General features: G+C 43.0%; 1 protein-coding gene across 4 annotated transcripts in view; it reads left to right on the forward strand.

The window, feature by feature from the left end:
* MVB12B (multivesicular body subunit 12B) overlaps positions 1 to 27,135 on the forward strand; it is a 269,183-nt gene that overhangs the window by 130,866 nt on the left and 111,182 nt on the right. For all 4 annotated transcript variants that reach the window (XM_060200170.1, XM_060200168.1, XM_060200167.1 and 1 more), the window contains one exon: positions 1,510 to 1,604. In XM_060200170.1, coding sequence (XP_060056153.1) covers positions 1,510 to 1,604 — 95 coding nt within the window. The remainder of the gene's footprint in view (positions 1 to 1,509; positions 1,605 to 27,135) is intronic.

Raw genomic sequence — 27,135 nt, forward strand, 5'->3', positions numbered from 1 at the left:
TCTCTTAGCCCCACACCAGAATGTTGGCTTTCCCTGAGATCCTTGTATTCCTTTAACCTGTGTGTCTGCCTCTGAGAAGGTCACACACACACACACACACACACACACACACACACACACCCCTTCTAACAGGATATATTGATTCTTCTTCCCATGCACACTGGACACCCTGGATTATTCCTGTCTGAGTGTGTGTGTCATATTGCAGAGTGGCTTGTCCCTGTGCCTAGACCTCTGTGGCCCTTTTGGCCTTGTACCCCACACACTTCTTGAGGGAGCTCATCTATATCCTCAGGGACAACAATGAGCAGACAAGTACAGATTCCCAGCATACATGTCAGAATGCCCACTGGGCACCTGTCACTGCCTGTACATGCCTGCTGGCTCCCCCAGAGCCCTGAGGGCACAAGGCGGTGCCCTGCTACTCAGTGGCTCGGGTGTTTGCCCTAGATACTCACTCTGCAGCTGGGTAAACCCAGTGCCTTTTCTAGCCCTGGGCACTAATTTCATGTCCAGGAGGCTCTGCTCACTCCAGACTCTGAAAATAGGCTTGGCCTGGAGAGTCTTTACTTCCAGGAGTCTCTGCTTACATGCGTCTTTCTAGGAGGTCAACACATCTGCAAAGGGCAAGGTATAAAACTTAGTTTCTTCCATATAATAAATGCTTTCTCCCTTGCTCTCCTCCTTCGCCTTTCTGGAAGTGACTTGAGTATCACCAAAGCTCAGGCCAACTGAAGCACTTCAGAAAAAACTGCAGTCCTCCCAACAAGAGGTTTTGTTGCTATGTCCTGGCCTGTTGAGGTTTGGAATTTTTTTCCAATTATTTTAATCTTTCTCATACTCACAAAAGGCTGATGATGACCAGAGCAAAGGAGTGATTTGCCTTTGACTGATACTGGGTTCCATGAGAGCTTGTGAGTTTTAAATGGGCACTAGCCACTATATCAGAGGCTGTGCTGGACAACTAAAGGCACTAGCCTGAAAGACCTACTGATTCAGAGGAATGTGCTGTTCCAGTCTTGGCAGCCATTAGTTTCCTGGACCATCACATGGTAATAATAACACTATCACTTTCATTCTCAAAATGCTTCCTGTGCTGTTATCCTCAGTGATATTCATATCAGGTATGAAAGGCCTTTGGTGGGTGAGGAAGCCAAGATGACAAAACAAACCAAGGCTGCCTTCAAAACCTGAATTCTTTGGCCCCATTGGTATGTTTAGCCCAGTGGGCAGTGGCTGGGCTACATTATCTGTCTCCTTCAAGCATCCTGGGTAACCGTAATAAGGCTTGGGAAATGCCTTCCTGCTCTTAGATGTCCTGGAAACTGATGATCAGACTGATCAAACTGATGACCTCGGGGTGTCTGGAGGCTGGTAGAGATCTCCTGTGGGTAAAATGGAGGTGCCTCCCCAAGAATACCCCATCTTTCCACTCTGTGCTACTGTGGACTGTGACAGCATGCTCCATGCACTCTGTAACCTCCTTTTTACCCCCTGTCTCTTTTTTAGGCACATCTCCCTAACACTGCCCGCTACCTTCCGAGGCAGGAACAGCACCCGGGCTGACTATGAGTACCAGCACTCCAATCTGTATGCCATATCAGGTACGTGGGACTTCTTGGTCAGCCAACTACCAAGGCTATGCCCCAACCCCCTCTCTCTATTTCCTGGCTTCTCAAAGCTCCTGCTGCCCTTCCCTTCATGTCACCCAGCACAAAGAGAAGAGCCAAGTACTCAGCATGTTTGGAAACTAATGGGGAAAAAAAGTTTGGATTTCACAAGCTTGAAGAGAGGTTTCCAGAGAACAGTCCCTGCATTGTTCACCTGTCAGACCCAGGCCTCCCAGGGAGGGGACTCAGGAGCAACTCTGAGCCACAGGCTTGATCCCCTCCCCCACACCAGGTCTGTCCTCACCTCTCATTTCTCAAAGCCAGGTCTGTGGTCAGAAAAGGATACTGATGGGCTCCTTCTTCCTCTGCCCACCACTTCCCCAAATGAGTCTTTGCTTTCTGAACTCAGCTTTGGAATTGATAGTGTTACCTTGGCGAGAACTTCACCAGACCTCATTTTGCTTCTCACCTTCACTGGGGGAGGGGAAAACTTATCAACCTTATTGCAGACTTGAGATTCATGAGGTGCCTGAAATGCAGGGGACTTGCTAAGAGCTGAGGAAATCCACAAACTTGCCTCCAGTTATATTGGACCTGGAAGCCAGGAGTGTTTGTGTATCAAGGGGAAGTGGCAAATCAGTACCACTTACCAGCACATGCCCTTAATGGTGAGTGACACTTTGAACATAGGAACATGGCATTCGTTCATGTACCCATAATGAATCAGCTATTTAAAGGATACTCTTTTTTTTTTCTTTCTTTCTTTCTTTGTAAAAATTGCAACTTCGGGTTACTAAATAGATGAAATAGGACAATGGTATAATTTGTGTCACTATTAGTTTCTCTTGTTATGATCACTCCCTAATAGGTTTGGAAGTAAAAGCAAAAGCCAGTTGCTCCCTTTCTGGGTGGCACTCCTGCTAAAGATGGGCTTGAACAGGCATGTCCTTAAAGTCCTTACCCAGGCCCAGTGCCCGGGGCTGACTCCCGGAAGCCTGGGGGCAGGGGGTGGGGATAGCACCTCTTTTGTGCTGCGGCTATTTCTGTCGAGTTGTCAGGAAGTGTAACAAGTGTGGAAAGATGGTCTATTTTGTAGAAAAGCTTAGTATTTCCCCCCCAGATGCTTAGTGGCAGAGTGGTGCACAACTGGTCTGTGGAGTCAGTGGAACCACCCCCACTCCAAAGGCACATCAACAAGAAAGCTCCATCAAAGCAGATGACTTTTCCCTCCAGTTTGCAAATCTCTTTCCAGCCTCAGGGTCAGGTTACAATCCCCACCCCCAATACCTCACCTGAGCTGTCTTTGATGGCTTTCCCAGCTGTGGAGGTTTCTGCAGAAAAGGGCCTGTGGAGTGAAATCTCTGGTTTGGACCACTGCTTCCTCAGCTATTGGCTTTGATGAGGTGTTGTCTGGGTTCGTTTCAGCTAGTGCAGCCATACCAAGGCAACAGCCTCAAGACACAGTGGAAAGCATTCATTCCTGTTACATTTATGCAAGTGGGAAGTCAGTTGAACTTTATCTTCCCAGCAGAGATGGTTGAAGCTGTAGCCCCAGGCAGCAGGCGGCTCAGGCTTCCTCCAGTGATGGCCATGGGCACCAAATTGCCCTTCCAGGGTCCAGGACTGCTTTGTTGTGATGCTGCCAGAATTACCCCACAAGACCTTCTGGCTCCATAAGGCCTGCAAGCTCAGCACTGGGCAACCGTGGTGCAGCTGGGAAGCCTGCCCGCCCACCCACCAGCAGCCTGCCTGTGAGCTATTCTGGCTAGAAGGGAGCAAGGACCACCCCCTCATCCCGGCCTCTCCACTCGAACAGTATTTGGCTCTCAGTGGCACATCTCAGTTTGGTATCTAGAAGTTCAGGTTTTAGTGGCTTACTCCAGAAACAGTTAAGGCAAACTGTGCCCTGGGCCTTATCCCTTGCCCAGTGCCCACTGCCTGGCTAGCTGGAGCTCTTCTGGTAATGAGATGAATCATCAAACTGTTCTCCTTCCAGACTAACTCTAGTACATGTCCACTGCGGGCTTCAGGGACTAGGCCTTAGGTTCACACTCCTGGGGTGCTTATGGTCATTTCTGCAGACATTTGACTACTGCTTCTTGGGTTTGCTTTCCCTTCCTAAGATAAGTGGATTTCCAAGCAGTGTAATTAACAAATTGAAAAGCTGTCCACATATGATTATTAAAGTATCATTTACATGGGTGGGAAGATAGTTCAGCCTACTAGAATACCAACTTGCTTGCCTAAGACCCCAGCGGACACAGGTTCATTTCCTAGTACCAAATTAAGCAGTGCTCTGATTCCCTCTTCTCTCTCTCTCTCTCTCTCTCTCTCTCTCTCTCTGTGTGTGTGTGTGTGTGTGTGTGTGTGTGTGTGTGTATCTCTACCTCCCTATCTCCTTCCTTCCCCCTCATCCTTCTGGTTCTCTCTTATAAGAAACATTTTTAATAAAGTAATATTTAATTTTAAATGTCTCTCCAAGAATATACACACCTTTTTCCCCTTTACCTTTCACTGATTGGGATATGGTGCATTCCATTCACCAAGACGCACCAGCTGTTCTAAACAGCTCAGCCAGTAGTTCTTTCTTGCCCACAGGAGTAGGGGAAGAACTCTTACTGATTCAGTGCTGACATCCTGAGAAGCCCATGTGCCTCACTCTGCCATCTTGGACCCTAATCAAATAGCCATGAAGAATACCTTTGATGCTCCTTCTTCAGGAATTTCTCCTGGAAAATATTCATAGACATGCAAAAAGGTCTACCCACAAGCATGAGAACTGCTGTTTCTTCGAGAGGGAGAAAAATTCATTTTCTTTGGTAAAAAGTTTGCACCTGGAGATGTGAATTGGTCCTCAGAAAAAGGGCCAGCAATACCCTGCAGGCAGCATAATGGCCACTTTCAAGTGAGTTTGTTAAAGTTAGCCTGTATGCCCAAGTATGGGAATCCGCTCAGGACTGGAAGTAGAGTGAGATGCTTAGGGCATGTTCATGTGCTGGTGTCACATGCCTATGAGACTAGAGACCTCAAGGTGACAGGAAAGAAGAGCGGTCCAGCCTGTGAGACCCTGTGTCCATCCAGAAACTCTCAGTAAGCAGTAGCTCAGCCAAGAGGGGCCCAGGACTGCCTTCTCACCTAGGAATGCCTCCTGCCAGCCTGCCAGCAAACTTTACTCATTAAGTAAAATTCATTAAATTAAAGGTGTGGGAGCCATGCATGCTGTGTGAGTCTTCATTGTGGGGATGGTTGTTACAAACTGATTCACATCTCCGAGTGCAGAATTTTTACCAAAGAAAATGAATTTCTCCCCCTCTCAAAGAAATGAGCATAGTTGCATAAGATAATGAAATTAAGTAAAACACTAGTATATAATAAAACCAAAAATCTTGTGCACAAACCCCACATATTCAGGGTACATCAAACTACAAAATGCCCCCAAGCCTCGGGGTAATTCGAACTATGTATAGGATGGGCTTCTGCTCCTTTTAGCACACAGGCACATTGCTTTGGCAACATGCTCACTCTCCCATCAGCATCAGGCTGACCATATAATTTTTTTGACCACATACTCACTATTCACTTTTGAAGGAGCACAGTTTCACCAGGACAAAAACCCACACTTGAAACCACACCAGCAGACTGGGATATGTGGTCACCTTGCCTTTAGGTTTTTTTTGTTTGTTGGTTGGTTGGTTTTTCTACTTTTCCTCTCTTTTCCTTCTCTCTCTCTCTCTCTCTCTCACTCTTTTCTTTCTCTTTTTTTTTATTTTTGTCTTCTCTTTGATTGCTAGCAAAGCCATAGCATTTCCATTCATAGCTGTTCCTTCTTAAAGACCAGTCCCCCTTCCAGATGTTTGATCCCCCTTCCAGATGTTTGACATCAGGCAGCTTGGGAGTGTGGACAAGCCTGAGTTCATTCGCTCATCAGTTTGGCCCATGGCATTCATACAGAGAGAAAGAGTATTTTATCTAAAACACAGGACCATGTACAAGCCATGTAACTGACATCAGACCAGGAAAGCACAAAGCAATTAAAAATAATTAATGATTTCTGAATATCAGCCTTCTCCATGCAGTTTTAATCTAGTCCTCATTTAAACTGGAAGATGGACATTTAATTATCAGCATTATGAAATTCATGATTTATATATTTCATCCAACTGGATGAAAATTCTGCCACCACTGCTTCATCTTATTATGAAAAAAAATCTGTGTATTTTATACTATGATCATTTAAAAACTCATCTGCAGCGTACTAAACAATTATAACATATTTTCTTTGTGCTTGTCATAATTACATTGCTTCTATCTTTTAATTAGGAAAAAAAAATCTCACCTGGAAAATCGAAAATAAGCCTAATACTTTAATGATCATAGAGTGCTGTCAGCATTGCAAAGTGAATGCTAAAAGACTAAAACAATAGGGTGCTTGGGAAGTGTTGTTCTTTTCTGTGTAAGGTATTCTAAGCAACAACTGCTCCGTGTCATGTTTATGGAAGCATGCTGCAGAATTTGCATACATACTCGATGTGCATGCATCTGGGCTTCTCCTTTTGCCATGTAGGGGGGTGGGGGTGGGGAGGTCAGCTCCTGCCTGGGGTGAGTGACTGCGTTATTGATAATCACAGCTGAAAAAAAGCCGCTGTACTCTGGCAGAAGTCCCTGGGCAATAGCTTCTGCATTTCAGGTGTCCCTGTGGCCGTTGTCTGTAACAGACATGTTCATGTGGCTAGCATGGCCTTATATTTCATACCCCTGCTTTCCTTCATTCTCCACTGAGGTTTTCCAGAAGACCTTAGGACTGATTGGAGAGGTGGTGGGGAGGCTGTGGGAGGGTGTCAAAGATCCAAGAAAGGAACATCCATTTGATGCAGCCACAGATAGCAGCATATGGGGAAAATCCCTGAATGAAGTGAAGAGATATTTATAATAGTGGCACTCAAATCAAGGAGGAAATAGGTCACTTAAAAGACATACACATTTTTATCATCACCTGTAATGGCCATTGCATCCCTTGTCTGCCTATCTATTCTTGCCCTGACTGACAACAATATTGAGTACAAAGAAAAATATAATAAGGAAAGGAAGAAATGAATGGGAGCGGATGGGGAATTGATCGCACAGTGTATTTGTATGTCCTGATGTAAAAGGTGCAGTTGACAGGTGGCCAGGTTTGCTCTGTACACAACCATGTGTGTGCTGTCAGGCGCACGCACGCTGCCTTGTTTCGATTGATGAATTGCCTGCTTTCTTGATTAAACCTTCCGTCACTTAAGAAACAAAAAGCCTGTGTTTAGATGGCAGAGTGGGACATGTCAAAAAAATCTGTCTCCTTTACCTTTGTGCAGATGTTGGGCACAGACTGTAACATGTATTATTAAAATGAATGTGGCATTTACTGTGCATTATTCCTTTCCTGGGAGAAAGGACTGTAAATTATATGCTAATAATAAGCTTTAACCCTTTCGAAATGCAAAAGATTTAAGAGTGCAAATATTCATGGAGGTCTGGCTAATTGGATGTGCTTTTATACCTCCGCATGGGTAGCTGTGTCACCTGAGTTAATGAACAGCGTGTGCCGGCAAACACGCAGGGCACTTGGGGAGCTCGCACTTTCTGGGGGTGTTCTGCTCTGCAAGTGCCTCCTCCAGGATTTCACAGAGAAAGAGACACACCCACACCCACCCCACAAAGCCTCTGATCTGGGCTCCAGATCATCATACTACACATTGAGTCCATTGCCATGTCCAGCTCTCTTGGCAGTCCTTCTGTAGTTGAACATCAAGGGTGCTTCTCTTTCCTGTCCCTGCTTATGGGCTGGGACACCCTGGCAGAGTTCAGGCCTACCAGGGTCCAGACCTTGGTGCCTTGCAACTACTTGACTGTCTTCCTTGACCAGAATTTTCTATCATCAGTCCAGCTGTCCCAGTGGTAGGCTCATCTCCCAAAAGCACAACTCCTCAGATCAAACCATCATACTCACCCCAGCCCACTGCCCATGGCACTGACTCAAACCTCACCTGCCCACCATGAGCATGTGGGCAGCTAGCCCCCATCTGTCACGTGCCATCCCGTCCTTTCTTTTCACCCGTGCCCACTGACTGCGTTGCTCCCTGTATCCTCATCTTGTGTTTCACTGTGAGTTTGCCTCACTGGCCCAGTGGCACAGATTGCCACCCCCTTTCTTTTCTATATTGGGAGGCCTGTCCCCAAATTGCCTCTTCCACAAAGCCATCCTGAGAGCCTCCTAGCTTGGGTTCCTGGTTTGCTACCATCCCATTCAAGGTTGGCATTATTTCACTTGTAAACACCTCCATACAGTAGAGACCGTGTTTAGAGAGGACAGAGGCTGCCTTCAACCTTTTTGAATCAAGGAGAATGTCACTGTAAAAAGGCCAAGATATGAGAAAGATTGCTCACTAGTGCAGCAGACACTGGGAGCTACCCTGTGCCGGACCCTGTGCTCCCTCTTTGGGACAATGAGAAAGGAAGCCTGTGGAGGAAGGTTCACCCTCTGGCTGATAGGGCATTTAGGGCCCAAACTTTGTGTAGCTTTCACACAGAGCCACTGTGAGCAGCCCTGCAGGTTGTGCATTGTACAGCATATGTGATTGGTGTCACCCCCTAGAGCTGTGCCAGACAAGTCCCTCAATGCTAGTTATTCAGATCTGTAAAATAATGTTAAACACCTGCTACCTTTCCAGGATCATTGTGAGGATTCAAGGTATTAAAAAAAAAAAAAAAAAAACACTTTATAAACCAGAGAGCAGACTTGCCTCCACAACAGGACTGTGATCAGAGCAGGCACCCAAAGATGTGTTGAGAATTACCACTCAGGACAGACTGACTCATGCCCAGCACAGTCTTCCTTTTCTTAGCCCTGTGTCCCCTTCTACAACTCTGTCTATAAGATGACTATTCTATAATCGGAGCATGAGAGAAAAATCCCTTCCTGGGTCCAGGAGAACTTGCAATAAAGACTCTCCATCATAGCTCAGCCCAGACCCTGTGGAAACCTAGGCATCCTGTTACGCATCATCACTTAGAAATGGGCTGTTTTCTGTGGCAAGAAGCCCAGGAGCCCTTTCTCAAAAAGTTGACAGAATGATGGCTGGGGCCAGGGAGGAAGAGAAGTGCTTGGCAGACAGAGCTAGTGACTTCCATAAAATCTTCCAATGAGCCTTTGGTCTTTGCAAGAAGTACTCGAAGGGCTGCTCCCTGCTCTAGGCTTTCATTTCTGCTCTTCTTGTGCTCTGTGGGTAGGAGAAAGTTAAGACTTTTTCCAGTTTCGTCATGGTGGAAAATAGAAATATTATTAGGTGACAGATACTTCAGTGCTCTTAAGAGGAGGCCACCCTCCCTCCCACTATGCTTTCCTTCTCTGTGGGTTTTATTCAGGGCAGAGCCACTTCCCCCTAAATCCAAGTGTGAAGCAGTCGAGGGGCAGTGAGAAGAGCCAGGGCAGGAGTCAATAGAGCCAACACAGACCCTGATTCTCCTCCTCCTAATCCAGGAATGCCTCCTAGCACAGGCCCTTTCTGGGTCTAAATTCCTGCATCTCTTAATATCAGTGACAGTAATCACCATAGTGACTGATATTCATCAGAAGCTGCATGTGTGTCAGGTATTGTCTTATGTCTAAGATAGAGGTGATAACACCCCCTGCCCAGGGTTGAGAACATGAGGGAAGTAGCCTTGTCTGCTTTGCAGATTGGGGGCACCAAGATGTTACAGCAAACATGTAGTTATTGCCTCTGAGTTTCGCAAGTCATCCATCCAAATGCTGCTTTGATTTGTCAAGCTCCTGAGCACAGGAATAATGAGAAGAAAACCAACTTTCTCCCCATTTTACCTTCTAAGATAGAATTACACCTCAGCTCCCCGTAGTAAATTTCCTCCTGGTGAGCAGCATGGTTGTGGGCGGGTAGCAGGGCTCTCTGGAAAGCCTAGTCACAGAAATGCTGGAAACAAAGGGGGCATACTGAACTCCAGCGGCTCACCTGCTCTTTGCACTTGTGCACAAGGTCTACTCAGGGTTGAATAAAGTCACCCGATTTACCAAACACTCTTGCCTTGTGGCCACTTATAGTAAATTAGCCTTTTATTTCTTTTTCTATCTCTGGCTCTTTTAAAATAATAGACTGTCAGCTGAGGGGGAGGGATGATATAATTAAAACAACTTCTTTAATTTAGACACATTTAGGAAACTAAAGTTGTTTTGCATTTATTAAAATGGATTATATTAATTTATTTTAATCATACCTAACCTTCCTGTAGCACACACCAAGACTCTGTAGTAAACATTTTCAATGCATTTTGTTATTCAATCTTGACAAAAACCTCTCCAAGAAACCTTACAAAAAGCCATTAGGGTTGGCAGAATGGGTCACTTGGATGGTGTGATGCTGCACCAAGTGCTCCATCCAGGTTTGAGCCCAGGCTCCACCATGTTGAAGGACACTACGGTTCTGCAGCTTCTTCTTCTTTTTAATTCTAAGTTTATTATTTAATGTTTCTACATTATTTTATCAGGGAAATGATGAGACAGTTGTTGTCACATACAGTGCTGTGAATGCTTTTCTTCCTCTCTCTCTCTCTCCCCCTCTATCTCACATTTTTTTATCTGAAAGAGCCAGCCCAGAGCAGTAAAGCCCCAGAGCCAACCAAAAATCAGCAGACAAAAAAGCAAAAGCCCTTTGGATTTGGACCACTACTATTGTTGTCCAGACACCACTCTTAAACCTTGCTCAAACATTGTAAAGTAGATTATTTTAATGGTAGAAAAAAATGGAAGTTTGGAGAAGCCATGGTTTGCCAAAAGTTATACTGCTGCTCGTAAGCGGAAGGACTGAGATGCCAACCCCAGCCTCTCTGACTCCAGCTTCTTAACGCCAAGTTAGTGTGGGAATTCTGCTTCAGGTCATGTGTGGCCACTTTCCTCCTTTGTTAAACTGAAATTGAAAGTGGCAAACACACCTAGAATGATTTGCACTAGAATTAATTAGATATGTCAGATCTCAGCTAGTTGTTTACATCTCAGAAGAGTCTTTGACTGGTCATCTCTGGGTACCTCATTGGAGTGGGCCTTTGATGCATGACTGACAACAATTCCTGGTTCCACAGGGCACCTCAGTTACTGGGTCTGATTCCCATGGGTGGTTCCTGAGCAAAACAGCAAAATGTGGGGTACACTGTCCCCTTGCATTAAGCTTGGAACTTAGTCATTGTGTTCCTTGGTTTACTTTTTCTGTTAAATGGGACTGCCAGGGCTATAGTTGTGCTACTATGATAGCATTTATTCCATAGCCCTCTTATGCTTCCCTCACCAATAAAGGAAATGACTGTTCTAGGTACTTTAGGGGAGGGCCTCCCATCACTAGGTGGGGTTGCCACTGGTCCTGTTGATAGAGATCATTGTCTGGATGACATGGAATTTATGCGCCTTATATTTTTTATTAGTGATTTACAAATCTGTAAGATGGTAAGTGTATAATTCCATACCATTCCCACCACCAGAGTTCGTGTCCTCATCCCCCTCCAGCAGAAATTTCAATATCTCTCCCAAGGATATGGATTGACATTATATCTGTTGCTATCTGTATATATCTATATCTATATATCTATATCTATAGTTTGTCTGTTTTATCTATGGTCCTGCCTTCACTTTCTTTCAAAGTCACAACTATTACTACATCTGAGTGTCCTTTCTTTTTTCTCTTCTTTCTCAGATTAGTGAAACAGTGCCTAACTTTCTCTGGTGTTCTCCAGATTTGCTTCCCTTTCAGTGATGGTATAAAAACCAGATTCCTGGTGATAAGTGTTTTGGGTTCCAGAGACCTCTGGTCATCTCCTGTCTTTTCCCCCCTCTGGGAGTATGGATCACAGTTCTTTTGGGGGGTGCAGAAGGAAGGATTTCTGGCTTCTGTAATTGCTTTCCGATGGGCATAGATATTGGCAGGTTGATCCATACCCTCAGCCTGTTTCTGTCTTCCCCTAGTTGGGTAGAGCTCTGAAGAAGTGAGATTCCAAGACATGTTAGTGAGGTCATCTGCCCAGGATGGAATCATAGTAGCATCTGCAAGTTGGTGGTTGAAAGGAAGTAAGATATTAAGCAGGACAAAATGTTTAGTAAACAGGAATCAAAGAGTATGAATAGAGTAGATGAGAATAGGGACTCAAGGGTGGAAAAAATCTGGGAGGTTTATTTTAGGTATGTTCCTATGATTGCCCCTTATCTTCTTGTAGCCCTGTGCTAATAGTGGGTAAACCAAGCCCCAATTTCACCTATTGGGGGTTCTCCCTTAACTCCCACCCTTCTAGTTCTATGAGAGTAGGACTTAGGTTTGATCGTTCCATCACCTTAGAGCTTGCTTTGAAGCTTCATCTTCTAGTATAAGTTTCCTCAGATGCCAGGTACTACTGATGCCAACCCCATGGTTACTACTCTGTTCCAGACCTCATATTTCCTCACCAGGTCTTTGGAATAGCCAGACCTATGGCCACTCAACCCTAATCCAATCCCCACCCCTGCCTGGTCCTACCTCCAGGGTTGCTAGATTCCTAGGCTCAGCCCTTGCTGAGTCGTGACACTAGTGCCAGGTGGCTGGGTTCCAGGCTGGCTTGTTTAAATTCCTTACAGCTTCATGGGTAAAGATTAAGGGAGAAGTTGGACTGCCACACAAGATGCGGGTTTGACATCAAAAGTTACCTTTGTCTGTCATACAATATGAGCATCGTCCTCCCTTTTGCCTCAGAACAAATGTATTTAATGTCTCTCATTAGGACAAAAGAAGTTCTGATGTATTTTGGAACAATATGGCTACCTTTTCTGTGGACAGAAAGCTTGAATCCATCTGCTGTTAAGACAGTTGGTGTTTATGCCCTAAATACTCTGGGCTCCTCCACCCTGACCTCCTTGCCACCACCATCCATCTTTTATTAATGACCAGTAATGTTCCTAACGTGTTCACAGTGTTGGGGTTTTGTTTTGTTTTGTTTTGTTTTGTTTTGTTTTGTTTTTTAAAGAAATCTCCAGTGCCTCCGTCTGAGGTTTGGATGGAGTGTATTTATCACATATCCTGGAGAATGAGGCTCTTTATTCCTCAGGTTTGTCTTACGATTGTCTCTAAGACAATGAATGATGTGGAATTCTCATCCAAGGTTGAGATCCTTTGTTAGAGAGCGGTTTCTCACGCCTGACTTGTTTTACAGCATGAACTATCTCATGATCCACTGGCGAGGCAACATCCATAATTTTGAATGAGCGAGTAAAGCTGCCTCCTTGGCCCTAAGCATCACTTCTGGTGACACACTTAGAAGTACTTAATCGCTTGCTACCTGGAGGCAATAAACACACCCATCTTTATGTTCCACTGCCCTATGTTTACATTCAGTATGCCCTGTGCTGACAAAGCGCTAGTTTCATTCCTTTCAGAGGGTCATTTGGCTCACAGATTACACAGTCCCCACTCCCCCTGATTCTGCCAAAGATGATAATCTCTCTTGTGGGTCCAGGATGAGCAGCTTCTTTTATCCACATGCCTTTTAACCATTTATGCTTCTCATAAAACTTTGGCTCTTCTGATTAGCTTCCCAAGTCTAAGAAAAGCGGTTTCTCTTGGATGACAAAATCTTGCTAAATGCTCAGTGGTGTTTGATCTCTGCTGGAGTTCAAGGCTCAACTGGGAGGCTATGAGTATAGTGTCACTGTGTTAGGTACATATGTGCCTAGTGCCAACCCAGAGGCCTGGACACTCAGTAATATTTTGTTGTTGATTCTTGAGCTCCAGCCCCACCTGTTTGTGATGGCCCTTTTGCATCTAGCCCTTTACTGCTGCAGACAGTTTAAATAACATGTTTCTTCTGAATCTTAAAAGATTTGTGAGAATGTATGTGAAATACTCCTGCCTACTAGTGAGTAAACAACCAGAAATGGTTGCTGGTAGGACTGTCATAAATAGTGCTATTCTAGCAAAGTGTTCACTGTTATTCCAGGAATCTCTGGTTTCATTCAACCTATAGTATGCCCCACCCCACCCCCCACTCCCTGCTCCCCATTCTACCTTAAAATGCAGTCAGCGAAGGGGCCACCTGATTCACTGAGGCAGAGCCTGGAGGGTATTCATCCCTTACCCAGCTCAGGGAAACTTTGACTAATATAAAGCAAGCCCTCCACCAAAATTAGTTACTGCTTAAAATGTTAGTTTGTGTCTGAGTGTTAGAACTCCACAACGTTTCAATCAGCCTCTGATTTCTCCTTTTCTTTCTCACCAAATCAGTTCTGACTGAGGACCTTGTCTGTGTTCAGCACCCTGAATCATTTGCCTTCCTTCTTTGCCCTTGGTTTGGGGGCTCTTTCATTCCTGAAACACGCCCCCTTCCCTGGACCTTTTATGGGGGGAGAAGGAAAAGTTCCTTTCTTTGTTCCAGAGTCTGACCTGGCTGTAAGCCAGGGTTTAGTTGAAGGGTACATGAAAATCACACCACCCACAGAGCAATCACAAAGTCCCATGCTTCAGAGCTCACTGCCAGGCCAGGGCCCCCCAGACTCTGAGACACACGCTGAAGTCTGGCGGAGCCTGCACAGGACACATGGGGGCATTACTGGCATCTTTTCTAAGGGTTCAAGAGTAGATTAAATGACTTTCTTAGATGACTCTTTTCCATACAAGGACAGACATTAGGCTTTCTATTGCTCTACTGATACTGAAGGACTGCTCCTTTCTTCAACATATGTGTGTGTGTGTGTGTGTGTGTGTGTGTGTGTGTGTGTGTGTGTGTATGATATTGTACCTTTTATTTGGATTTAATGAGGACAGACATTTTAATCAGAGGTTAGTCATTTATTTTTTGCAAACTATTGTTTTGATTTATCATTTTTGCAGATAATTAAATGGTTCAATTGGCACAGTGTGTCTACTTTATTAAAACAGGTAATCTGGGGGGGGAGCAAGAGATGCTATTTTTTGGATCACTGCACAAGAATTGCTTTTAACTTCATTTTCGAGCATAGTTCCCAGTTGCTTTGCCAGAAGGCTCTCTTGTATTCAAGCGCCCAGTGCTCTCGCTGGTCGAAGGGGCTGGCCCCTGATGAGAGGGGTGTTAGCCACTATACGCCCTTTGAAGCAGGAGATGAAGAGTAAATTCTGTGCTGTTACCATTTTAGAATGACTCTTGGGTTTTAATTGGATTGGGAAAAAGAGCCTACAAGTTATGAACTTTGCAGAGCAGCAGTTCTTATGCTAAAAACAGATTAATTGTAGCCCTGGTGGTGGGTGGAGTTTAAAAGTCAATTACTGCTTGTCCTATTATAATTTGCACACCTAGGATTTGAAAAAGTCTGTCACTTAGTATAGAAATGAAAAGGTTACGTGTACTAGTTTGAGTATACCTATGACTTTCCATTTGTAAATGCTTTTGCTACATGTATTTGTATGTATGCAACTTGTAGCTGCAGAGCTATCACTACGCCTGTGAGCAAGCTTCCTTATGAAGAGTAACCTTTCCGAGTTACTTCTTTAAATTCACAGTGGCTCAGAATTTAATCCTTTGTCTGTCAGTTCAATCCACTTGTGGGCATAGTGACCAGCCCCTGCAGTAACTTGAAAATGTGCTTCTCCCAGGTCACAACCTAGTAAAAAAATTATTCTTTGGGGGTCATTATCAAGCAGCAACAACAACAGCAGCAACAAATTGCTCAGGACATTTGCTTGCTTTGATTTTTCAGTGTTTGTATCCTGAATCAGTTAATTTCACCCATTAAAAGGATTTATTTTAGTTGGACCAATTAAAACTTTGGAAGCTAATTTTTTTTTTTTGCTGAGCCGCGCAGACCTCTGAAAACACAATTTATTATGTGGCTTCTGCCCGTTTTCCACAGAGAGCTGCCTGATAATGCTGCAACCTCTGGTGTTCCTAAAAGCACAGAGCTGCTATTCTTTGTCCTTCCCTCCGGGCCAGGCAGCTGCCTGCATGGGCTCTCCCTGCCTCCATTGTTTTAAGGTGAACCACAAGTCTGGAAAGTCTAGCACAGCCCAGCACAGCACAGCACAGCCCAGTCCAGCCCAGCCCAGCCCAGCCCAGCCCAGCCCAGCCTAGCCCAGCCCAGGAGTGACACGCCTGTATTTGTTTGCATGCATAAACCCCATAGTTTAATTTTTTTTAATAGGAAGCTGCTGTGTAGTTTGGATATTTAAACAGTTATTAACCGAATGACAATTAACAGATTGCACAGACAGATTTTCTTTTGAAAACCTCTGAAATTGAGTACAGTTTGCAAAACTATCACGGCATAGTAATGACAATGAATTTTGATTTCCCGGAACTGATATTAGACTCCTTATTAAACTATGTGCATCTGCTTTTAATTTACTCCAAATAATTGGAAAATGCAATGAAGCTTTCCAATTAAAGCACGGCTTTATGCTGTTTAATAATACCCCCATAATATTATAGCTTATGAAGTGACAGGTGAGTTGGTGTATGAATAAAACATAAAGGCAGCAATAAGGGACAGAAAACCGGAGACAGTTGTGGGGATTTTAAATGCTGGATGTAATTTGCATATATTAATCTCTTCTTTTCAGCCTTATCAGGCGTTCTTCAGTATTTGAAGTTAAAATAGCGTTGACAGGCGGGAGTACGCTTAGTTTTTTCAAGGATTTATTACTTGTATAATTTCTGATCTTTAATAAGCAGATATGACTGATCCTCATAGTTCTATAGAAATCGGTTAATTGTTCCAGATGGCGTGTACTGATTATGCAAAATTACTTTTCACACCATTTTTTTTTTGTGATGGAGTTTGGAGTAAAATTAAATTTTTTATAGCCTTCTTATCATGCTGTTTTACAGTGGTTTTTCCACAGAAGTTGAATTTAATCTACTATATTACATTGACCAGCACAGTTATTCTAATGTAGCATTTTGTGATTTGACAAAGAATAATAGAACACATTGCTCATTGTTCATTACTGTGTCCTTAATAAAAAAGGAGCTCCTGTGTATAGAACATAGCTGTTATTTATGAAGAATGCCTAATTCATACAGTTAAAAATGCAAAATTGTACTGTGAAGTAGTTGCTTTTGGGGAGAGACTATCTGGGAGAAGCATATGGAAATAGGCTTTTTGCTACTGATTTTACATGCAGAAGGAGGGGTCTTCTTTTAATGGCCAGAGTATTTAAATCATGCTACTTTCTTCTTCTTTGAAAGAGGGAGGAGAAAAAGCTAGATAATCTCATTCTATTAAGAGAGGTGTCATCAGTTGACTTGTCTTTATTTACATAATCCCAGAAGTCTTTCATAATTGAATAGCACTTATAAAAGGTGCTTACACTTTGGCATATAGTTTTAGAAGAAAGAAGAAGGGAAAAAAAGGTCTGAAAGGTTTCAATGATAATTTGCCTCTAACATTTTCCAAAGTGCCGATTTTTGCAAAGCAGCTTGTGCTGGTGTCAGATCCAAGTCCAGGTTGTGTGTGCAACCAGCGAACATTAATCTAGGCTTATCCTGTTCAGGTTCTCAGATAACATTCTCCCTACAGTTCAGCTGGTAGTGGGGATATGAAGGACTCAGCAGATACACCCCCAAACAGGATTATAGGGCTGGCTATTATCTTGATTCAAGGGGTAGGTAGATGCTCTTTCTTGCCTCAGCCAGAAGCCCTCCTCATAAAAGCAGAGGACAGGAGAGGAGAGTGGATAGATGCTTCTCTGTTACATTAAAAATCCTGTTTGTAAATATCCTGTTAAAAAATCCTACATTTTAAATGCACAAATAAACATAAAAAGCTCTGCATATAACCTGAAAGTTTGCTTACTTAAAAAAAAAAATACTGCCATGTTAATATGTTATTAAGTCTTGTCAGAATTTTTAAAGACTCAAAATAAAGATACACACACAGAGATACACATACTGAATGGAGTAGAACCTCACATAGAGGGAGGCTCACACAGACTGAATGTAGCATGAATACTTGCCCCAGGTGCCCAGTTCTGCTCCTTAGCTCCTTCCTACTTACGTCCCTCATCCCACAATTCTTGAGAGGGCCTCTTTGCTTGAGCAGGCTTGAGGTGGATTTGGATCTGTTTCAAGCATTTAGTTTGGGCCAGGTAGTGGTGCACCTGGTTGAGCCCACATGTTACAATATGCAGGGACTTGGGTCAAGCCTCCAGTCCCCACCTTCAGGGGGAAAGCTTCACAAGTTCTGAAGCAGGGCTGCAGGTGTCTCTCCCTCCCTATTGTCCCCTTTCCTCTTGATTTCTAGCAGTCTCTATCCAATAATAAATAAAGATAAATAAAATTGGGGGGAGGGTTGGCCGTAGCACAGTGGGTTAAGCGTACATGGTGCAAAGTGCAAAGACCAGTGTAAGGAACCTGGTTCGAGCCCCCAGCTTCCCACCTACAGGGGGGTCGCTTCACAAGCAGTGAAGCAGGTCTGCAGGTGTCTATCTTCCTCCCCCACTCCCTCTGTCCTATCCAACACCAATAACACCAATAACAACAATAATAATAACCAAAACAACGATAAAACAGGGCAACAAAAGAGAAAAAAATATCCTCTAGGAGCAGTGGATTCATGGTACAGGCACCGAGCCCCAGCAATAACCCTGGAAGGGAAAGAAAAAAAATTAAGCATTCAGTTCCCTTAGCCCTAGGAGAATATACTTTTTATTTATTTTTTAAAAATATTTATTTATTTATTCCCTTTTGTTGCCCTAGTTGTTTTATCATTGTTGTGGTTATTGTTATAGTTATTTTGATGTCATCATTGTTGGATAGGACAGAGAGAAATGAAGAGAGGAGAAGACAATAGAGAGGGGGAGAGAAAGATAGGCACCTGCAGACCTGCTTCACAACTTGTGAAGTGACTCCCCTGCAGGTGGGGAGCCAGGGGCTCAAACCATGATCCTTATGCCAGTCCTTGCACTTTGCACGACCTGCACTACTGCCCGACTCCCACTTTTTATTTTTCTATTTTATTTATTTTTATTTAAGAAAGGATTAATTAACAAAACCATAGGGTAGGAGGGGTACAATTCCACACAATTCCCACCACCCAATCTCCATATCCCACCCCCTCCCCTGATAGCTTTCCCATTCTCTATCCCTCTGGGAGCATGGACCCAGGGTCCTTGTGGGTTGCAGAAGGTAGAAGGTCTGGCTTCTGTAATTGCTTCCCTGCTGAACATGGGCGTTGACTGGTCAGTCCATACTCCCAGTCTGCCTCTCTCTTTCCCTAGTAGGGTGGGTCTCTGGGGAAGCTGAGCTCCAGGACACATTGGTGGGGTCTTCAATCCAGGGAAGCCTGGCCAGCATCCTGATGACATCTGGAACCTGGTGACTGAAAAGAGAGTTAACATACAAAGCCAAACAAATTGTTGAGCAATCATGGACCCAAAGCTTGGAATAGTGGAGAGGAAGTGTTAGGGGGGTACTCACTGCAAACTCTAGTGGACTTCTGCTTTCAGGTATATATTTTGCAGTAGTTTATGGATACATGTGAACATATGCTCTCTCTCACAGAAACTGGTGTATATCTAGGTTTTGGGACTTTGTTAAAAAGTGAACCACCTGAGATGAAATTAGAGTATACTATGAAAGGAAAGGTCTCACCCGAGTAATGAAGCTGAAGGGTTGTCATTCCACACGTGAAGTCTCTGGACACAGTCTGAAGTGAAGCATGTTGAGGTGGCCATCGTTGCATTGGTTAGGTTGTAATCGGCAGATGCAATATTATTTGATGTGGATTGGGAGAGGCATACAGGAAAGTGGGCCCTATCCAAGGGTTCCAGGACTGGGGGAAGTAGAGGCTCTATAGTGGAGATGTGAGGTTCCTGCTGTCTTAGGGTTCAAAAAGACAATCGATAGTTAATGTTATCATCACATTATTTGGTAATTGGGTTAACTTTGAAAAGTCCTTTTGTTAGGGTTTGCTGTACAGTACACAGTATCTTATATATAGCTGTGCTATTGGTTGCTTCTGATCTACTTGGTCTAGGCTTTTGAGAGAGTCTGCATTATCAATTACACAGCCTATATATTGAAAAGATTCAGTTTGTGTTTTGAAAAACTTCGAGGCATACAATTAATTTTCCCCCTCTTGTATTAATTAACTAGTGATTTATATGACTACATTTTACTAGGAGTGTACATAAACACCATTCCCACCACCAAAAGACTGTGACCCATCCCTCCCACCCACTCCAACCCCCCACTGTCCCAGGAAGCTGCATGTCTACCCCTCACCACAGGGTTTTTACTTTGATGCCCCCACTTTTTATTTTTTAAATATACTTCTATTAGCAACTCTGGTTGCTCCTCACAGAGAGGACCATGGGCAGAAGCAGGTCTTTGTAGATACCTTCCTGGCAAGCTTAGAGAAGGAGGAAAGTGAAAGATCCCAGACTTCAGAGCTCAGCATGTGTTTGCTAGAGGGTGGGGTACAGAGTATGCGGTGTCAGTCTCTGAGATCTGGGGTTTCTACAGGACCCAGAAAATCAGATTCACGTAAATACCCAGATATTACACTGCCAGTGTTATATAGATTGCACTGTGCACATATTTTGTATTCCAGTCTTAAAAATAGTTTTGGCTAAGTTCTACTTTGTATCTGATCTGTTTGTGGAGAAAGCTAAACAGTAGGGTAACTGTATTTGGCTGCTCGTAGTACTAGAATGACTAATCAAACATGAAAGTGATTTGGAGCCCAGTTCACTTATAATAAGCGAACTAGCTAAATTCTGTATTTGCTTTATCTCCAAAGTGCTTCAAAAATTTAAAACTTTCTCATACCCTCTTTGTAAACTCAGAATGCATTTTTGTGAAAATGAAAATTATATGAAAAAGAGAATGCATAAATCAGACATGATTAAAAATATTTGTTCTAATGCAGTAATAATTTGGTAGTAATGCTTTCATCAGCATAGCTTAAGGCTACATTAAGTGGACAGACTTTATATGGATTCTCTAATTTTAATCTTCAAAATGCTATCTAATGTCTCATTAAGACTTGCATATAATGTATCTTAAGTACAGTCATTAAATATAGTTTAGGGAGATTTATGTTCAGATATTGCTTAAAGATGTTTTAATAGGCCCATTTACTCTGATGATATTAATGAGCTCTTAATACAGACTAAGCTTCTAAAACTAGTGGTGAAGACTGCAGCCTGCACACAACAACTTGGCATCAGTGCCTGTTTGGACCCGAGCCCACAGGTTAGCCCTGCTGATGCTCACAGGTCAGTGGAAGTACCTCTGTGGAGTCTTGAGTCTTGAGTGTCTCGACTGGCCACGTCTGGCTGCTGACTATGAAAGGCTCCATTCTCCTACCCACCTGAGTGCAACACTTTTTCTCCCCTGAAACTGTGAATGGGACATGCACTAATTCTGTCAAATCTTAAATCTCCAAGATCATCTGGGTAGTAGCATCATTGCTCTTGGTCATGCTGCCAGGGATGGAAGGGTTAAAGGAAGCTGTTGCTGTGCGTCTCAAGTAAGCATCTGCCAGGTAAGGTGTGCACAGCCTGGCATCGTTATGTGAACAGCTTCGATCTGCCATAAGTGAACTGTAAAAGGTCACATGGGTGTGCTTTCTCTTTCAGGCATTCTTAGTGACTGAAATATACGTAATAAACTAATCCCACTCATTCAAAATTGGAAAGGAAAAAAAGCCCATAAAGAATCATGGTATGTCCTGTGCTCCTACACAGTCATTCCCCAGACCCCACTCTTATCACACACACACACACACATGAGCACACACATACACACACTAAAAAATAGCACTGTGTTGGTATTTCCTTTTCTTCTGGAGAAATATTGAAAACCACATTTTTTTTGTTTCAGTTATTTCAGGGAGGGGCAAAAAGAACCTAGGAGTTCAGAGACTTTTCTAATTACTAAATTGGTTTGTTATAAAAAGATAATAGCAAATTTCTTCTTTTCATAATTGGACATCTCTTCCCTGTAGGCTAATGTGTGCACAGCCCGTGCATGCACAATAAGTTGTGCTTTTGAAAAGCCATAACTAGCTAATAACAGCTACAGTGTCATCAGAGAGTAATGGCGTGCTGATTAGCATAATTAATGACAAATGGTGGTGCGGAATTGGTGGATTGGTTTAGCGGATGATGAATGCAGCAAGGCCTGGGCTGGGGCCTGCCAAGTAAGCCTCACTGGCTGTCAGCCCTTCTGTTCTCGCCCAGGCATCCCTCATTAGTCACGATGGGAGGTGCCAGTTTGTATTCTGTTTGGAGCACAGAAAACTTAATAATCCAAGCAAATGCAGCTTCTCCTTTTTTTTTTTTCCCCTCCTGTATTTACTCACAAAAAATCTCTTCTTACTCATCCCCAGTGTGACTGAACCATTAAGACACAGCTATTTCAAGAGCTCTCCTTGATGTTGGAAGGGGAACAAAAGATTGTGTAATACACACACACACACACACACACACACACACACACATCACAGAAGCGCCCCTTTGAACCTAGATGAATTACTCCCACTAGGAAGACTTCTGCTTTGTGAACTCTGTTTATCTGAGTATTTATAAGGGGAAAAGAGATGAACTCAGTAAGCTATACATTCTGTCCCGAAATGTGACTAGCACATTTATCTTGACTTGATTAATCAGACCTAATTTGCATTCTCAAATGAGACTGATAAAAATGGATTTACCTTTTAACCTTTAGAGGGGGAAAAGTATTTCTCTGAAAGATTTCTGGGGCTATCTTCCTTTAAAGATAAGAAGCAACTGTTTTATCAATAAAGATGAAAATCCTTAATTTGCATTAGTGAATGAGACTAATTATTATATAGTTAATTAGCATCTGAAAATGAGGATTATCTTAATTACAAAGCACAATTTCCCTAATAGCTACAAAACTGTAAGTTTGATCCGTGTGGAAATTGGTAAGTATTATTATGTAATTAGTGGTAACATTAATAGCACAGAGTATTTAGGCATGATTTGCATATGCAAATGTAATTTACCTGATCCAAACAAGTGGACCATTAATGATTAGATCATGAGAGAGCTGACTGAAGGTTCTAGATAGCTGAATGGTGCTTTTTATGCTGAGTATCTAAATTAGAGCAATGGGGCATGTAGGGACCCATTTTGTTATATTTAGATGGTCAGAGTGTTGTTGTTTTTTAAGAAAATACAATGGCTAAAGGGTTACGTAATAAAGTTAACTGCTTTGAGAACTAGCTGTGCACATAGCCATCTGTGTCACTTTGATTCCTCATTCTTACTAATGTCCCCTGAATGTCAGAAATACTTTTCCTACATATTTTAACATTTCTGAATATTGGATGTCTGAAAATTGATATGTACTTTTCAAGAAGTAATACACATACAGGCATACTGAATTATGAAGTTGATGGTGCAGCTTGTAGTTCTTGGGGGGGAAATTCAGAGCTTTTCAGAATTTTTATCCACATGACTCTCCATTCCCCTCCTCTCAGAGCTACTTCTGCATTCCCTCTGGAACCCATTACTTCTCCCCTGGGTTGTATAACTGTTTCCCCAAAGGCAGGATGTGTGCTAGGGGACAGTGCAAAATGCAGGTGGCCTTTTTAACTTTTTATTTCACTCATAACAGAATTTCAAATAGCACTGTTTATAATTAGATTCAAGTATATCATGCAGTCTCTGCTGCATTATGCTGCAGTAACAACTGGTTCTCCATAGAAGGCTGCAATGCCACCATTTTGTTTATAACTCAGGTTTATTGTTAGTGTCTGCAGATTGGTGGGATTTTGCTACATGATGTCCTTAAAGGAAGAGAAGAGAAAAGAGAACTGGAAGGAGCACCCAGTAGCTCTGGAAACATATGTATAGATAGGACAAGACTTCCAGCCTTGCAATGTCAATGGGCAGATGTGTCCTCTTCCCCAGAATGCTCAAATCTTAATGTGGCAGTGTGTGGAGATAGGTGGCTGGACTCCCAGAAGAATGAGAGTACATATTCAGGAATGGTGGGTCTGAGTTTTAAAAGTGAGTTCCAGAAAAAGATAAATGAAAAGTCCTAACCAGGACATAACTCACTTAGTAGAGTATACAGCTTACTATGAGCCAGAACCTGGGTTCAAGTCCCTGGCATCACATGGAAGCACCATGAGCAAGTGCTGTGGTATCTTTTCTTCTCTTTCTGTCTCTCTATGCCAAATTATTAAAAGAAAGAGAAAAGGAGCCTTCTGGGAGCAGTAGAATCATGCAAATACAAAACCTGGTCTCAAAGCCCTGGCATGCCAAAAAAAAGAAAAAAAAAGACAGACACCTGCAGACCTGCTTATTTTTATTAGTGACTGAATATTGGTTTACAAAATTACAAGATAACAGGGGTACAAACTAACTCCACAATGTTCCCACTACTGGAGTTCTGAATCCCCAACCCCTCCATTGTAAGCTACAGCAGTTCTATGGTGGCAGACATGGGTTAACTATTATTTCTACAACTATCTATCATTTGTATATATTTGACTTTTTTTAAAAAAAAAGTCCCATCTTCTCTTCCATTCCAAATCATACATACACCTATTACTACATTCAAATGCCCCTCCCTTTTTCTTCCTCACTCTCCATCCGATACCTGATGGAGTTGGAATTCAGAGCCCTCTGGTCATCTTCCCCTTACCACCTCTCCCCCACTGGGAGTATGGACTATAATTATTTTGGGGGTGCAGAAGGTTAAAGTTCTGGCTTCTGTAATTGCTTCTCCACTGGACATGGACATTGGTAGGTTGATTCATACCCCCAGCTTGTGTCCGTCATTCCCCAGTGGAATGAAGCTCTGGAGAGGTGAGGTTCCGGGACATATTGGTGGGTCTACCCAAGGAAGTCAGCATGGAATCATGATAGTATCTGCAACTTGGTAGCTGAAAAGCAGCAAGATATAAAGCAGGGCAAAATGGTTAATGAACAGAAACAAAAAGTAGGAGTAGAGCACATGAGAACATGGATCTTAGGGTGTAAAGAAGCTAAGAAATCCATGTTAGTCATGTTCCTAGGGGGCCATGACTATCATAGTTTTTTGCTTGAGTTTGATAGCTAATATGGAGTTGGACAAAAAATGTTGTCTGAGAAGGTGTCAGAGTAGAGAAAAGGGCTAGAAAGTTGGATTAAGGCAGAGAGTAGCTCCCATTCTTGAAAAAAGTCTATGAATAAAATTAACTGTTTAAAAAAAAATTGGGCAGGGGTTGATGGCATGATAGTTATGCAAAGAGACTGTCATGCCTGAGGCTCCAAAATCCCAGATTCAATCCCCTGCAGCACCATAAGCCAGAGCTGATCAGTGCTCTGGTAAAAAAAATAAATAAATAAAATAAAATAAAATAAAATAAAAATTAACTGTTTACCCCATCCACCTGACCCAGGGTTCATATATATATTTATATTTATCGCAAGAGCCTGTGTAACCTCTGAGTCCTTTTTGGTCTGTACTCAATGTGCATGGCCACAACTGGGAACATTGCAGACTGCACTCATTTCAGAACCAGTCTTTCTTGAGTGGCAGGACAGAATGGTTCAGCTTCCCTTCGGAGACTGGGAGGGAGCATTCCCATCATTGCTGCATTATGGTGAGGGTAAGGTCCTAGGAAGGCCCAGAAGAGGGTTTAGGAAGACATTCCTGATGTAACCAGGTGTAGAGAGGTATCCATTAGAGGTCTAGGCCCATCATATTTGTGTGAGAATCCAAGGATTCCCTGACTAGGGCCCCAGATGGTGGGGTGGTTGTGATAGTGACTAAAAACGTCATTAAATGAGCCAGTCTTGCCTTTATAGAATAAATATATATACATCAAAATGTCTTTCTGCCCATTTGTGCATTCTGGGTTTTGCTCAGATTTACTGTTTTAATTTACATACAACAAAATTCACCCTTTGACCTGTATCCACCACCAGGGCCCAAAAAGTTTTCTTTTTCCTGCTTCCAGTCATTTCCCTCTCTAAGTCCCACTCCTTAACAATCACTCTTCTGTTTGATATCTCCGTTCATGGAGTCACCATGGGTAGATTTACGTCACTGGGGATACTGTTTTTGAGATTTGTGCACATTGTTACTGATTCCTATTTCTTGCTGAGAGTGTTGATCATGTTTTCAGACCTTACCTTGCCCCTTCCTCCTTGTCCTTTTTCTTCCTCAGGTTATATCACCCTGCTCCTAAATGCAATGCACTTTGTTGTTCTTCCTGCCACCAGGGTTATATAGCAAGGCTCAGTGCCAGCACTACAAACCCACCGCTCCCGTCAGCCATTTTTTTTCTTCTTTTCTTTCTTTCTTTCTTTCTTTCTTTCTTTCTTTTTTGGATAGGACAGAGAGAAATTGAGAGGGGCAGAGGAGACAGAGAGAGAGAGAGAGATACAGACCTACTTTACTACTCGTGAAGCATCCTCTTGCAGGTGGGAGGAGTGGGAGCTCTTACCTGGATCTTTGTGCAAAGTAATGTGAATGCTTAGCCCAGTGCACCCCTGCCCCAGCCCACACACATTTATTAAATACTTGTAAGTTTACAATTAATTGCTACAGAGGAGGCACCTTATTCCTTATGTCTTTAGGCCACTAAATCTTAATTGTCCTCTACTATTTGTACCCATGCTGTTTTGATACTGAAGTCTGGCTTTTGCTTATCGAGTTAGTAGCTCTATATAGAACAGTTTCTAGCTGTGCTCCTCTGTCCCTTACTTTTTTTTCCCTCCCATGTTACTATTGCTTAAAGCAAGTTCCTGGTTTGTCTTTTAATTTTGCTTTTTCCTTTATGCTTTGTGCCTTTGCTACCACATTACAGAAAAATCTTTTCTGTCTCATGGTGTATTTCTTTTTCTTTTTTTTATTTCAGGGAACTTTATTGCTTTATTATTTTTTTTTCTTTTTTATTTAAAAAAGGATTAATTAACAAAACCATAGGGTAGGAGGGGTACAATTCCACACAATTCCCACCACCCAATCTCCATATTCCACCCCCTCCCCTGACAGCTTTCCCATTCTCTATCCCTCTGGGAGCATGGACCCAGGGTCCTTGTGGGTTGCAGAAGGTAGAAGGTCTGGCTTCTGTAATTGCTTCCCCGCTGAACATGGGCGTTGACTGGTCGGTCCATACTCCCAGTCTGCCTCTCTCTTTCCCTAGTAGGGTGGGTCTCTGGGGAAGCTGAGCTCCAGGACACATTGGTGGGGTCTTCAGTCTAGGGAAGCCTGCCAACATCCTGATGGCATCTGGAACCTGGTGACTGAAAAGAGAGTTAACATACGAAGCCAAACAAATTGTTGAGCAATCATGGACCCAAAGCTTGACATACTGGAGAGGAAGTGTTAGGGGGGTACTCACTGCAAACTCTAGTGGACTTCTGCTTTCAGGTATATATTTTGCAGTAGTTTACGGATACATGTGAACATATGCTCTCTCTCACAGAAACTGGTGTATATCTAGGTTTTGGGACTTTGTTAAAAAGTGAACCACCTGAGATGAAATTAGAGTATACTATGAAAGGAAAGGTCTCACCCGAGTAATGAAGCT

This window comes from Erinaceus europaeus, chromosome 10, assembly GCF_950295315.1.
Source record: "Erinaceus europaeus chromosome 10, mEriEur2.1, whole genome shotgun sequence".
In the NCBI taxonomy this organism is placed as follows: Eukaryota; Metazoa; Chordata; class Mammalia; order Eulipotyphla; family Erinaceidae; genus Erinaceus; species Erinaceus europaeus.